A 12,684-nucleotide genomic window follows, 5' to 3' on the forward strand; every position below is an offset into this window, starting at 1 on the left:
GCACCCGCTCCCCCGCTCCCCGCCTCCGTACCCCCGTTTCGGCTTCCTCTCTTACTCCTCTCCGCCCCTCCTCTCTTCCCGACCTCGCCAAACTCCACTCCTGGCCTCCGCTGTCTCGCACCGGTCACTGGTCCCCCGCGACCCCCGGAAAGCTGACTGAAACAGCCCCGAGGCCGGCACACCGCCGGGACCTTCCCTCTTTGCCCCGCCGAGGCGCTCCGCGCCCCCACCCTGTCCTCCTCCGCCGGCTCGGCTTCTTCCCTCCCTGCCCCGAGGGGAGCCCCGGGGGGCGCGGGAGGGGCCGCTCGCTGTGCTCTGGATCGTTTCCCCACCGCGTCCCCGACTTGGGGCCAAAAATAAACGAGACGCGTCGGATTTGCTAAAGCCTTAATGGGCTTGAAGACTTTGAAAAGCGAGTGGAGGGCGGTGGGCGGCCGGGTGCACCCCTGGCCAAAGCCCTCCTGACAGCACCCGAGTTCCTTATTTACACTGACTGCATGGTCTGTGTGTTTCTGTTTTGTTTCCCTCCCCCTGCAGGGGCTGTTTGCGGGGTGGGGTGGGGGGTTCGCTATGTCGGATGACGATTCGAGGGCCAGCACCAGCTCCTCCTCATCTTCGTCCTCCAACCAGCAAACCGAGAAAGAAACAAACACCCCCAAGAAGAAGGAGAGTAAAGTCAGCATGAGCAAAAACTCCAAACTCCTCTCTACCAGCGCCAAGAGGTACCGTCCTCCACCCCCAACCCCCTAGGCTTCCTATTCTCCCAACTGCCTCTTGCTGCATTTGGTCTGCCTTCCAATGAGGGTAGCTTGAATGCCCCTCATGGTTTGCGTGTTGTTAGAAATGAAAAAAGGGCCTTGAAATCTTTAATTATTTTACTCTATTGCTTCTGGTTTTTTTTCCCCATTTAGTCGTTGTCCACGTGCAGCTGTTGTGGCTTGCCTCTCTCATTTCTTGCTGAAGTTTGTAAGAATCCTCATTACTTTTAATAGTGACCCCCAAATCTGATTTCAAATTACTTGTCCTATTAATCACTAGCTTGTGACCCTTCTCAAGGCTGTCATCCCACTTAATTACTAATACCTGCCCAGACAACTCTATCAAAACGAATTCTATTACCATCTTGCTTCCTCCTCACCTGTTGCACTCTGATCTTTTTTGAGTGGAGCTTTCTCCACAAACTGCGTAAGGAATAATTACTGTTAGTGGGGTAAAAAATTTAATAGGTGAAAACAGCTGTTTTCAGATGGACTTAAAGAGATTCTTCTGATTTGGAGAGTTGAGGCAAATGAATTAGTAAACAGTGTAAAATGGGTATTCTAAGTTATTTGGGGGATTCTTTTTTTTTTCTCTTTAAAAACTTCCAATTTTGCCATATTTCAGGAAGACTCGTTGTTTTCATGATACATCCTCTCATATGCTGTAAAAATTTTTGATTCTTTTTCCAAGCTGAATTCAAGCAGTGGCTCTTTTTCTTTACTGTTTTCCTCTTATGTGTCTGGAAGAACCTACTTTTTTTTACCTCGAGCATCCTTCAGTAATATTCTTTGATCTCCATGACCCTTAAAATAATCTATAGCAGATTCCTGGGAACCCCCATGCCCTTTCATAAATCCTGCTGCTCTCAGGTGGACAGTCATTAAACTTTAAAGTGGCAAACCAGGAAGATAGTAAGGGGAATACAAATGGTGGGTTAAATAGGGGTATATTTTTTAAAGAAACGTAAAATAAAATGGAATATAGTCTCCACTGAGTAGTGAGCCCGGAGCTCAGAGTGAAAGTTTGTTCTGTCATTCTCCCAGAAATTTGAAAAGTTGGTGAAGTGCTTTGGTGATCTAACTAACCATGGAGGGATGAAAGAGTGACATTAGCTTATTTTAAATAGTGTAGGGATTTAGAGTTAAATGGCAAGATGCCTTAGCAAGAGTCTTCTTATTTTTGGAGGGGTGGTTTGATGGTGCCTCAGCTTCCCAGAAATCCAGACAGGCCCTCATTGGTTAGTCCTGTGCTTGTTCTTCCAGAACTTGGCATCATCCCTGCCCATATTGGATGGGGCTTTTCCTTAATCTCCTCAGCTGCCTACCCCTCCCCATCCTGACCTGCAGTTCCTGTGCTCCCTGATCCATGCTGGAACAGCTTTTGGCCTGACCTGTGTGAGGCAGGGTATTTGCTTTAGATTATTAGAATTTTTTGTGCAGCAGGGTATCACTGGCGCACATGAATGTATTTGGGGGTAAAAGCACAGGTGTCAAATATAAAATAGTCTCCTTTGTGTCAGCAAATTACTGAGGGGGGTTTTCATTAGACACAAAAAACGAAAGGTGGGAAGCTACAGGGGGTAATTTTACCTATAAAGTTAACATCACTTTTATCTCCCTGAATATCTTGTTGAAAGAGTGGCTGTTAAGTGTTAAAGCAGAGCTAAGGTTAATAGTGTGGGCAAAAAATGGAGAGGGGCAGTGTATCCAGGAAAGAATAAGAAGGAAATTAATGTTAGTGGGACCCTATTAAAGCTGCTCTGTGAAATACATTGACTTGGAAGCTGAGTGTTGCTGGTAGACTTGGAAGGGCACATATACCAGGAGGTAGAATTAAAAAAAAGCCTGAATGGGTAGATATAAAGTTACTTAACTACATATTGGAAAGTGGTTTCGTTTCTAGTCCATGGATAGAGGAAAAGCCCCGCATTGAGAGTGGTCTGGACAAGAATTATTCTGTGAAACATACGTATGAGTTACTCTTTGAAATCTTTGTCAGTATTATGGAAATGGTGCAAATGTTAGTTGTAGAGATGAAGTACTTTTTAGGTATTAAAGTAACTACCTTTTCAGTAAATATAGTAGAGGTCAGATTGGCAAGAAATAAAGTCAGTTTTTTATACAAGTGGCGCTCAGGTGGAGGATGTTTTTGCTTACGTACATAGGTCTTAAGGTACAGTCATTCTAACATGCAGATAAAGAATCAGGAAACCAGGATTCCAGACTTTTAGTTAACATACAATAATGAATCAAATAGCCCGGGTGTTTGGCAATGTCTCAGAACTGAAATGCTTATTGGTAGCAAAAGAATTTTAGCAGGACACAGATTAAGTCTATGTCCGTAACTGTGAGTGAACCTCTTTCTAAAGCTGACCAGATCTGTAGGGGACAGGAAGTGTCCTCCAATAGGAAGGTTTTAAGAAGTTCCCCAATAACCACCCTTAATTTCTCTTTACTTACACATGGAAAAAAAATGCCTTCTAAAACCTACTCCCCTTTGCATTTACCCAGCCCATCTTCGCACCCTCAGAGAACCTTTAGAAAGAGAAAAGGATCCATTGTGATTTTGATTGCCTTCAGAATGTGTGTGTGTGTGTGTGTGTGTGTGTGTGTGTAGTTTTTTACTACCGTGGTACCTCCGTGAGATTTTTTAAGTTGTAACATAGCCCTTCAGGGTTTTATGTGGTAGGAGCAAGAAAGGTTATAAAAATAGAAGGCACCATTTAGTAATTGGAAGAGGCTTAAAGGCCTCAAACTTTGTGTTATTAATTGATGCTCTGAGCGCCTAGGTAAGCAGAAGACAAAGGCCAGGGCTTGGTGTGAACTGCCTGGAGGCGTCGGCCTAGGAGCGGGGGATGGGGCTCTTTGTGAAGTCGTGGGTTGGTGCGGAGACAGAAAACTGGAGCGGGGGGGGGTGTCCCGGGTTCTGTGCCCATGGTGGGATGGAGAAGGAGGAGGGGCAGTCCCAAGGGAATTTAGAGGATATCCAGGAAAAAGCAGGTCCGGAAAGGGGGGCCGAGAGCCCGAGCGCTGTGCGGGTCGGAAGCTGGGTGCACCTGTACGGGGCGGGATGGGGCGGAAGGGGGTGTTGGCGCCCAGGGCTCCGCGCGGCGTGGGGGCTGGACGTCCCGGGGCACGGTGGAGGCGAGCGGGGTAGTCGCCGAGCGTCCGGGCGCGGACTCTTCCCACCCCTGGCCCGCAACTTCACCCCCCGGGTTGGCGTGCGCCGCCCGAATCGTCGGGCGCGCGCGGGCCGGGGGTGGGGAGCCCGGGCGTCCGAGCCCAGGGGTCTGCTTTGCGGCCTGCGCCGCGCCGGCACCCCGAGACGCCGGACAGGTCAGTGAGGGCCCGAGGGGCCTCGCGGGGAGCGGCCATGTTGGCTTCGTCACTGAGGACGCGGGGCGGCCTGGGGGGGGCGCCCTGCTGAGGCGGCCCGGAGGGCATCCGAGGTGGCCGGGGTGAGCCGGGCGGAGACTGGGGGGCGCGCCCTTCCCACCCACGCGGCTGCTTGGGTTTCTCCGTCCAGGGGAGAAGAGGTGCAGCGCAGAAGTGAATGTGTCCCGGCACATTCTAATGCAACTTAGGAAACGAGTCCGCAAGCGAGAAGCTTTACAATTATTTCCTAAATGGAAAACCCCGAGAAATACAACTGCCTTAGTGTGCGAGGCAAGACTGGAACCGAAACATTTTAGATATAACAAGAGACCCCGGACCGCCAGCTCACTGCCGGTGGGAAAAAAGTTTTTTTCTAAACTACGGACCTGAAGCTTTTGATGTGTAGTTTCCTTCTCCCTCAGTAGAACTCAGTTATCATGGCAGGCAGTTAGGTTTATCTGCCAGACCTAAGCATTACCGGTGGGAGGCTACCAACGCCTTCATGTTTCTTGTGTTTCTCTCTCACTTCCCTGATTCCAGGATTCAGAAGGAACTGGCAGACATCACTTTAGATCCTCCACCTAACTGCAGGTGAGCTTCCTTTCACAATTTTTTCTTTTTAAAATTCTTCTAATCTTTATCTTGGGAGTTGTTTGTTATTAAAAACTTCTGCTTTGTTTCTTTCGTTAATGCTTATTTTGATATTAACAAGTTACAGCTGAAATTGATTAACCTGGGAGTAGTGTTTTGATGAGCCTCTGACAATTTCTGTGCTATGCTGAAGAGAAGTGATGAATTTATCTGGCGTGGACCCTTTCACATATATAAAACAGAACTGTGAAGTGGATTTAAAGGTGTACACTTGCCTAGTCGTGGATTTTGGATATGTCATTAGGGATGATGTAAAACCTTTTTAGATACTCAGGTACTTTTTGGTTTAGAAAATTGCTTTGCCGTCTTAATCTGTTACTCAAGCTCCCTGTTAAGCTAATAGAACATAGAGTTAAATCACGGAGGATTCTCAAATTTATTTCATTGTATATATAAATTTTGTGTTGGACTTTGGCAGATCAATTCTGGAAATAATTTGTGGCTTTGATAAGGTTTCGTTCTTTAAATTTTATAGATTTGAGCTCTTCATAGGGGTGTTTTTTTTCTCAAAATTGCTTCAGACTGTATACATATGTGTATACATTCAGTTTCAAAGCAATTTGATTCCAGCTGTTTGGAGCGTTTGCCAGTCACTATACAATAACTGTTTTGCTACTGTTGAGGCAAGGTGGAAGACTTGGATTTTATTAAGTCAACAGTGAAGTGAGGAAGGACTTAATATGTTGTAATAGAGCCATTTATTTAAAGGAGATTAATTCCAATCTATTACTCCCATAATTTAAAAATTAGGTGTAACATTTAAGCTAATTCTCAGTTCTCAGGATTAGTATTGCAGTGGGATGTGATATTTCAGAAGTGTTCTAATCTTAGAAGTTACAAAGAGGAAAATACTCAGTGGCCATGCACAGAGTTTAAAACAAGCATGTGGAAATGAATATTCAAGTTGAAAAACTAAATGAAATATTTTGTTTATTAACTGAACTTTCTAAGTGTGGTTAATGGGTTAAATGGAAACTTTAATATTGCCATTTTGGTTACATATGTTCTTACTGTTGGTCAGGTGTGGGATATTCTTTGGTAAAATTTTGTCCTGTTTTGTAAGGAAAGCCGTTGTGAGTTTGAAATGCTCTTAAATTGTTGTTTTTAACTGAACCACTTAATTATTCTTAAGGATGTCTCTCATGGCGTTTAAGAATCTTTATACTATTGAGAAAGTGGATGTGACATTTTACCTTTTTATTTTAGTGGAATTATTGTTCAGATAGAAGCCTATAGCTTCCCTTGGTTGGTTGTGTTGAATCCTTGGGCCTTCCCCATGGTCGATGGTGTGCTGTGCAGTTACTGCTCCTGTTTGGTATCACGTCTCTTCCAGTGTGCCTCTTGTGAGTTCAGACTTTAGCTGATGAAATTACAAAGTTTTTAAAGCATGTTTCAAAACTAATAACATTTATCAAGACCTAATGGTTTTCTTGGAAATATGTGCAATCATCTTTAAAATTGTAAACACTTTGAAGGTTTTCATGGGATTAGTAACTTTTAAAAAATAGGAAAAGTACACTTCAGTTTCACACCATTTGAGCTGAGTTCATGTGTGAGAGATTTGTGCTGCTGAACATGTAGAACTTTTATCCTTGGAAAACCCTCCTAATTACCCCTTCAGTGTGAAACCTGTCAGTGTTAAGGGTGCTCACGTGAAGCACCACACTGGATGGCTATTGGGTGGTTGGTTGTGGGGAGACAAACTGCGACGTACTTAAACATTTTGAAAAAACATTCCTTGACTTGCAGAGAAAACAGTAGGCATGCTTCTTTAATTTGCAAGAGAACGTATATTATGGTGAGTTTTAAGAATAAAGACTGCTTTATTTTCTGAAAAGATTTTTCAGTATGGCTGTTTAGGTAGTATGAATTACAGTTTCTACTTTGTGCTGGCTTACTAGCGTTCCTGACTAAATGTCATACAGTAGTCCCAATATTCAGCTAACTTAAACAAATTTGGTTTTGTGTTTTTGTGTTGGTACCTTATGGGATTGAATTATTCAATATTTTAATGTACATTATTTGAGATGGAAGGGGATAATTGGGGGATACTTTTTGAAGTTAAAAATGTATGAATTAAATGACTTATTGAATGTGTGCGTGTTTGTTTTTAGTAAATTTTCCTGACGTTACTTAGCATGAGAGCTCCATAGCTTGGTCCTTCTGAAATTGTAATTTCATCAGCTATAAATTCAATTTTGAATGAGTTAAACAATTGACTTTGAATTAACGTATCTTATGTATTAATCCTTTATAGGACTGCGTTTTTTCAATCAGTATTCAGCCTGTGGTTTTAAATTTAAACGTGTTACTTTATTAAAATATAGCAGTTGGCACAAAGTAACCTCTCAATACATGGTTGATTATTGCAGATCAGTGGAAGAGTGGCTTCTCTTGAAGGTGACTGCTTGCATTCCAGTAATTTTAGCACTTTACTTGGCAAACTTCAAAGTTACTGAACTTAAACTTGTGTGAAGTGCAGTTGCTAAATATGTTATAATGTGTGAGCACATAAAGTTAAATCCTCAATGTTGAATATTGTGTTGAATAGATTTTTTTTTTTAAAGAACAGCGTGCATATTTTATTCAGTGACCAGGTCAGAAGTTTTCTAAGTGAATATTTTATAATTTTTTTATATTGCCACATAAATCAGATTCTTTGTTATCTATTTGGTTGTACGTATATATGCAGATGAAATAATAATCTCCCAACTCATGTACTGTGCAATTGGTTAGATTCTCCTTGCATTTTGGCTGTTTAGGAAAAAAACCAGTGTCTTAACTGCTGTAATGATTTCCTAAAGCATGCCCTATTCTGGAATGTAAGATTATGCCTTTTATTTATTTAACTTTTTAAAAGATTTTGTTTAAATTTATGCCTTTTAGATAGCTGATGAACTCTGGGCCGCTAAAATCAGTTTTGCACCTGTTATTTATAGCCTGTGGCTCAAGCTTTGCTAAATTGACTAGTTATAGCTGTGTAACTGATCTGTAGATATAAGTGTCTATAGACAGTATGTATGTAATGGATGACATTTTCCCAAGTCCTTTATTTTTTTTTTTTATTTTATTTTTTTTTTTTAGCATTTTTTTTTTTTTAAGATTTTTATTTATTTATTTGACAGAGATAGAGACAGCCAGCGAGAGAGGGAACACAAGCAGGGGGAGTGGGAGAGGAAGAAGCAGGCTCATAGCAGAGGAGCCTGATGTGGGGCTCTCCCACAACGCCGGGATCACGCCCTGAGCTGAAGGCAGACGCTTAACCGCTGTGCCACCCAGGCGCCCCCCAAGTCCTTTAAACTTGAGGATTTACTTAAGGAAATACTGGTATTTTGAGTAAACTATTCATACAACAACTTGAAACCTAAAAATTCAGATTTTTTTGGAGCTACTATTTTAGGATAGAATGTCTTGAGAAGTCATTACACGTTTCGAGCACGGTAGAGAATAATAAAAATAAATTCTTGTTTTATATGACTGTATTATATTTGACGATTATTTTTGTGTTTTTTAAATATGTAAACCCAACTAAGTAGATGCGTTTTTTTTTCTGTAAGAACTATGTAATGAGATACATTTGGTTTTAAAGCTTTACAGCTAAATCTGACCTTTTTTTTAAAGATTTATTTATTTGAGAGAGCGCGTGTGCAAGTGTGAGTGGGGTGGGGGGCAGGGAGGGAGAGAATCTCAAGCAGACTCCCTGCTGAATGCAGAGCTGGACATTGGGCTTGATCCTACCACCCCGAGATCATGACCTGAGCCAAACACTATCAAGAGTTGGATGTTCAACCGACTGAGCCACCCAGGCGCCCCAGCTAAATCTTACCTTTTTAAAGATAATTTAAAGGCTAAAGTGAAGAGCATTGTAATGTAATACATTTGTTGAAGAAATTAAAAAATTTTTAACCTTTTTCTCGTTTACTAAAAGGGCCGACCATCTGACTTGCCGATCTCACAGTATTGTAAAATTCGAGTTTTCTGTATGTGTTAGATGTTATTATTAGTTACCCATTTAGCTCCTCTTAATAGCTCATATATTTTTTTTACTAACATTGCCTCTTATTGCTTGTATTTTACATACAATTTTAAACCAGTGTACGATAATCTGGATGTTTTTGAAAAGGTGAGTTGTAGAAGTTGTGCTCTAAGAAATGGAAAGTCCCCCTCATGATCTCTTCTGATCCTGCTCCTTTGCACAGAGATGCTCCTGACTTGGAGCTAATTTGTGCTTTGTGTGTATCCTTTCAGATAGTTTCTGTGAATGTACATTGTTGTATTTTTCTGGTTTTATAAAATCTGGAATTGGTGGTAATAATAATGAGATGTCAATTTAGAAATCCCAGGCTGCTAACCTTGGAAGGAAAAGAGATCCTTTCCTTGCAGTAGTAAAGGCCTATACATCTTGTCCAAGTTTAGCTTGCTTCAAATGGTTGTTTGGGTCAACAGAAGTTCTTTACAAAATCCTGTATCTCACCTGAAAAAATCCTTTTTATGTGTTTTTCATCCATCTGATGTTACTAAATGCATTAAAGATAAAAACGTGACTTCAGCATCTGAACGATGTTGAGTTTCATAATAATTTTCATTTGGAGAGTTACCAGTGCAGTGTGCTTGCCTTTATGTGTGTAGAGGCAGTGTTGAAAAACAGCAAGAACCAGGAGACTGGAGTGTCAACACAATCAAAGTAGCCCCCAAACGAGGGTCAAGTTCTAGGAACATCACCTAGAGCCTGAGTGGGTAGGTAGGAAGGAAATCTATCCAGAAGTGAATTGCTTACTAAATGAGGAACTCATGTGACTGTTTTGTTTACCAAAAGAGCATGTGTCTGGATTGTAAAACTATACTGATATTGTTCCTCAGAGAGCTAAACGGAATTACCATATGATCCAGCAGTTACACCCCTAGGTATATACCCGAAAGGATTGAAAACAGGGAGTCGAACAGATTCTTGTCAGTGTTCCTAGCTGTTCATAATAGCCCCAAAGAGGAAACGATCCAAGTGTCTTACCATCAACAGATGAGTGAATAAACAAAATGTGGTATTTAAATGGAATATTATTTAGCCATGAAAGGGAATGAAGTCCTGCTACATGCTACAGTATGAATAAATCTTGAAAATGTTACACTAAGTAAAATAAGCAGAAGGACATAGAAGGACAAATATTGTGATTCCAATTGCGTGAAATACCTAGAATGGGTAAATTCATAGAGACAGAGGATTAGATGTTTTCAGGGCTGGGGGGAGAGGAGAGGAGAATGGGGGGAGTTATTTCTTAATGGGTACAGAGTTTCTGTTTGGGGTTTAAGTTTTGGAAATAGGAGTGATGGTTGCACAACATTGTAAATGTCATAGAATTTTACATTTAAAAATGGTAAAAATGGCAAATTTTACATATTTTTCCACAAAAAAAGTCAAGAAAATCCCTATACCATTGTTCTTGTTTTTTTAAGGACTTTTTTTTTTTTTAATCTGCGAGAGAGAGAGAGAGAGAGAGAGAGAGAGAGAGAGAGCGCGCGCGCGCGCACGCACGCAAGATCTCTCCAGCACACAAGTGGATGGGGGCAGAGGGGGAGGGAGAAGCAGGCTCCCTGATGAGCCAATAGGGTTTGATCCCAGGCCCTGGAGACCATGACTTGAGCTGAAGGCAGGCGTTTAACTGACCAAGCCACCCATGCCCCCCGCCCCCCACCCCTGCTGTTGTTTAAATGTTAACAGTATTTTGAGGAAAGATTCTTAGAGCTTACAAAGCCACAATTCACAGTTTCTATGGATTATTGTAAAGGATACTAATATTAAATTGTCACAAACCTAAAGTCCCTGTTATACATGAAAACTGACTGCCTTAAAGGAGTTCATTGTCCAGTAAGGGTGGTAAAGAAATGTATGTACAGATCTTGAATAGTACTTGGAAACATGAATATTATTTGAAAAGTAGTAAATGTACATTACATTGTTACGAAGGTTCAGAGCAGTGAGAGATTGCTTTGACCTGGGTGTAAGGAGTAGTGTCTGGAGCACTTAGATATCTGGGAAAGCTTTCTTGAGGAAATGAGAAGTGGAGTGGGAAGAATAAGAGACATCTCTGTAGAGGCACTATTAGGTAAGAGTGAATAAACCTATGGTTGGAGTGGGAGAATAAACAGTAAGAGGTAAAGGTGGTATTCTTCAGTGTCAGGCTGAGGCTTTGAATTTCGTTATATAGTTATTGGAGAATCATTGAAACCCTTTTGGGCTGGAAGTCTAATCCAGTTAGAACTGAGTATCTGGGTAGAGACAAAGTAAGGGTTGAGTGGGAGTTTGGTGGGAAGCAGGAGATTTGGAGAGAGCTGCAGTAGTCCAGGCAGGAGGCCAGGTGGGCCCTGGGGACAGGTGGCAGCCATCAAAGTGGAGAGGCGAGAGAGGTGGAAAGCAGTGGAATCTAGAGAACTTGGCCACTGATTTAGAGATGTAGGACTTGAAAAGGACTCAGAGGTTCTTTGGGTATTGGGGAATATGGTAGTGCCATTAACAGAAGTCAGTAAGGCAGGAAGAGGAACTAATTTCAGGGAGCAGGGAGCAGAGGGATTAGATAGATCCTCTTTCCAAGGTTTAATTGTTTGTTTTGTTGACCATATACAGTGCTTAACATGTCTTTGCCGCATAGTAGGCTCTCAGTAAATATTTGTAGGCTTTTGTTTGTTTGTTTTTGAGGGAGACTGAAAGGGAGGGAGGGAGAGTGAACATGTGTGTGTGGGAGGGGGCAAAGGGAAAAGGAGACGCAGACTCCCCACTGAGCAGGGAGCCCAGTGCGGGGCTCTATCCCAGGACCCTGAGATCATGACCTGAACCGAAGTCAGACGCTTAACCAACCAAGCCACCCAGGCGCCCCAATATTTGCAGTTTGATTACATATTTAAGTTTATTGTTAATCAGTCATTGAACTCTGCATCTACCTAATCTAACTTCAGATTAGACAAATGGATTATAAACTCCTTAAAAGGCAGGGACCATGACTTTTCTCCTTGATTCTGTTCCTACATGTTTTCCCCAAGTTTTTTAGTTTGAAGAATTTCAAAGCTACAGAAAAGTTGAAATGACATGCATTCTTCACTCTAATCAGCTGTTAAAATTTCGCCATATATAATACATATTCAAGGAATTGGTCATGACTTTTTTCTTGAAAAATATGCAAGTGATTATGGATTGCTTTGTCTCTCCCTTATCTCTCTATGTTTTGTGGGACCATTTGAAAGTGTGCTGCAGGCATCATGACACTGTGTTTAGGGTACATGCATTGAATCTGAGGTGGGCTGGCAGGGGTGCTGAGACTGGAACTGGCTTTTGGGGAGGTACACATTAGATTTAAAAGTTTGGATGGTGGTTGAAGTACTCCTAATCTCCAAGGGGAAGAGGTGAATTGAGAATTGTGCTCTGAAGGATGTCTACATAGGAATGATGGGGGAAATAACAAGGACCTGGAGAAAAAAAGCAAAGTAGGAGAGCTGCTAGCCTTATGGGAGGTCAAAGAAATTTTTTCGTTGACCTTTAAAGTGTAGAATTAAGAGTGTGCTCTGTAGGCTGAGAGAAAGAAGCAAGTAGAAAAAAAAGTGACAATGCGAGGGAGGGAGATACTGTAATGTTTTTAAAACACACTTTTAGAGAAGGTGATAGAATACGGAACTGAGGTCATAAGTGGAGAGTGTATATTTAGAAAGGCTGGAAGCCTGGAACTTTATGATGGAGTGACAGTTTCTAAAGGATTGGAAGGATTTTTCGTCCTTGAGTAACACTCCAGCTACTTGTATAGAACAAAAAGAAGCAGCTATTTGGTTCTGTCCCCAGTGCTATTTGGTTTGTTCTTTCTGGGTAGATTTTAAGTTCCTTGAGAGCAGGGATTATGTCTCTGCCATCCCTACCTTC

The 12,684-nt window shown here is 41.9% G+C and overlaps 1 protein-coding gene across 2 annotated transcripts in view; it reads left to right on the plus strand.

The window, feature by feature from the left end:
• Positions 1 to 525: 525 nt before the first annotated feature.
• The window catches only part of UBE2E1 (ubiquitin conjugating enzyme E2 E1), a 73,598-nt gene continuing 61,439 nt past the window's right edge, over positions 526 to 12,684 (plus strand). Inside the window, exons 1-2 of one of the 2 annotated variants that reach the window (XM_011229533.3) lie at positions 527 to 722; positions 4,674 to 4,724. In XM_011229533.3, coding sequence (XP_011227835.1) covers positions 571 to 722; positions 4,674 to 4,724 — 203 coding nt within the window. In that variant the 5' untranslated portion in view covers positions 527 to 570. Of the gene's footprint in view, positions 723 to 4,673; positions 4,725 to 12,684 lie in introns of both variants that reach the window. The other variant, XM_011229534.3, reaches the window with a different exon arrangement.

Source organism: Ailuropoda melanoleuca, chromosome 6 (genome assembly GCF_002007445.2).
Source record: "Ailuropoda melanoleuca isolate Jingjing chromosome 6, ASM200744v2, whole genome shotgun sequence".
Classification (NCBI taxonomy): Eukaryota; Metazoa; Chordata; class Mammalia; order Carnivora; family Ursidae; genus Ailuropoda; species Ailuropoda melanoleuca.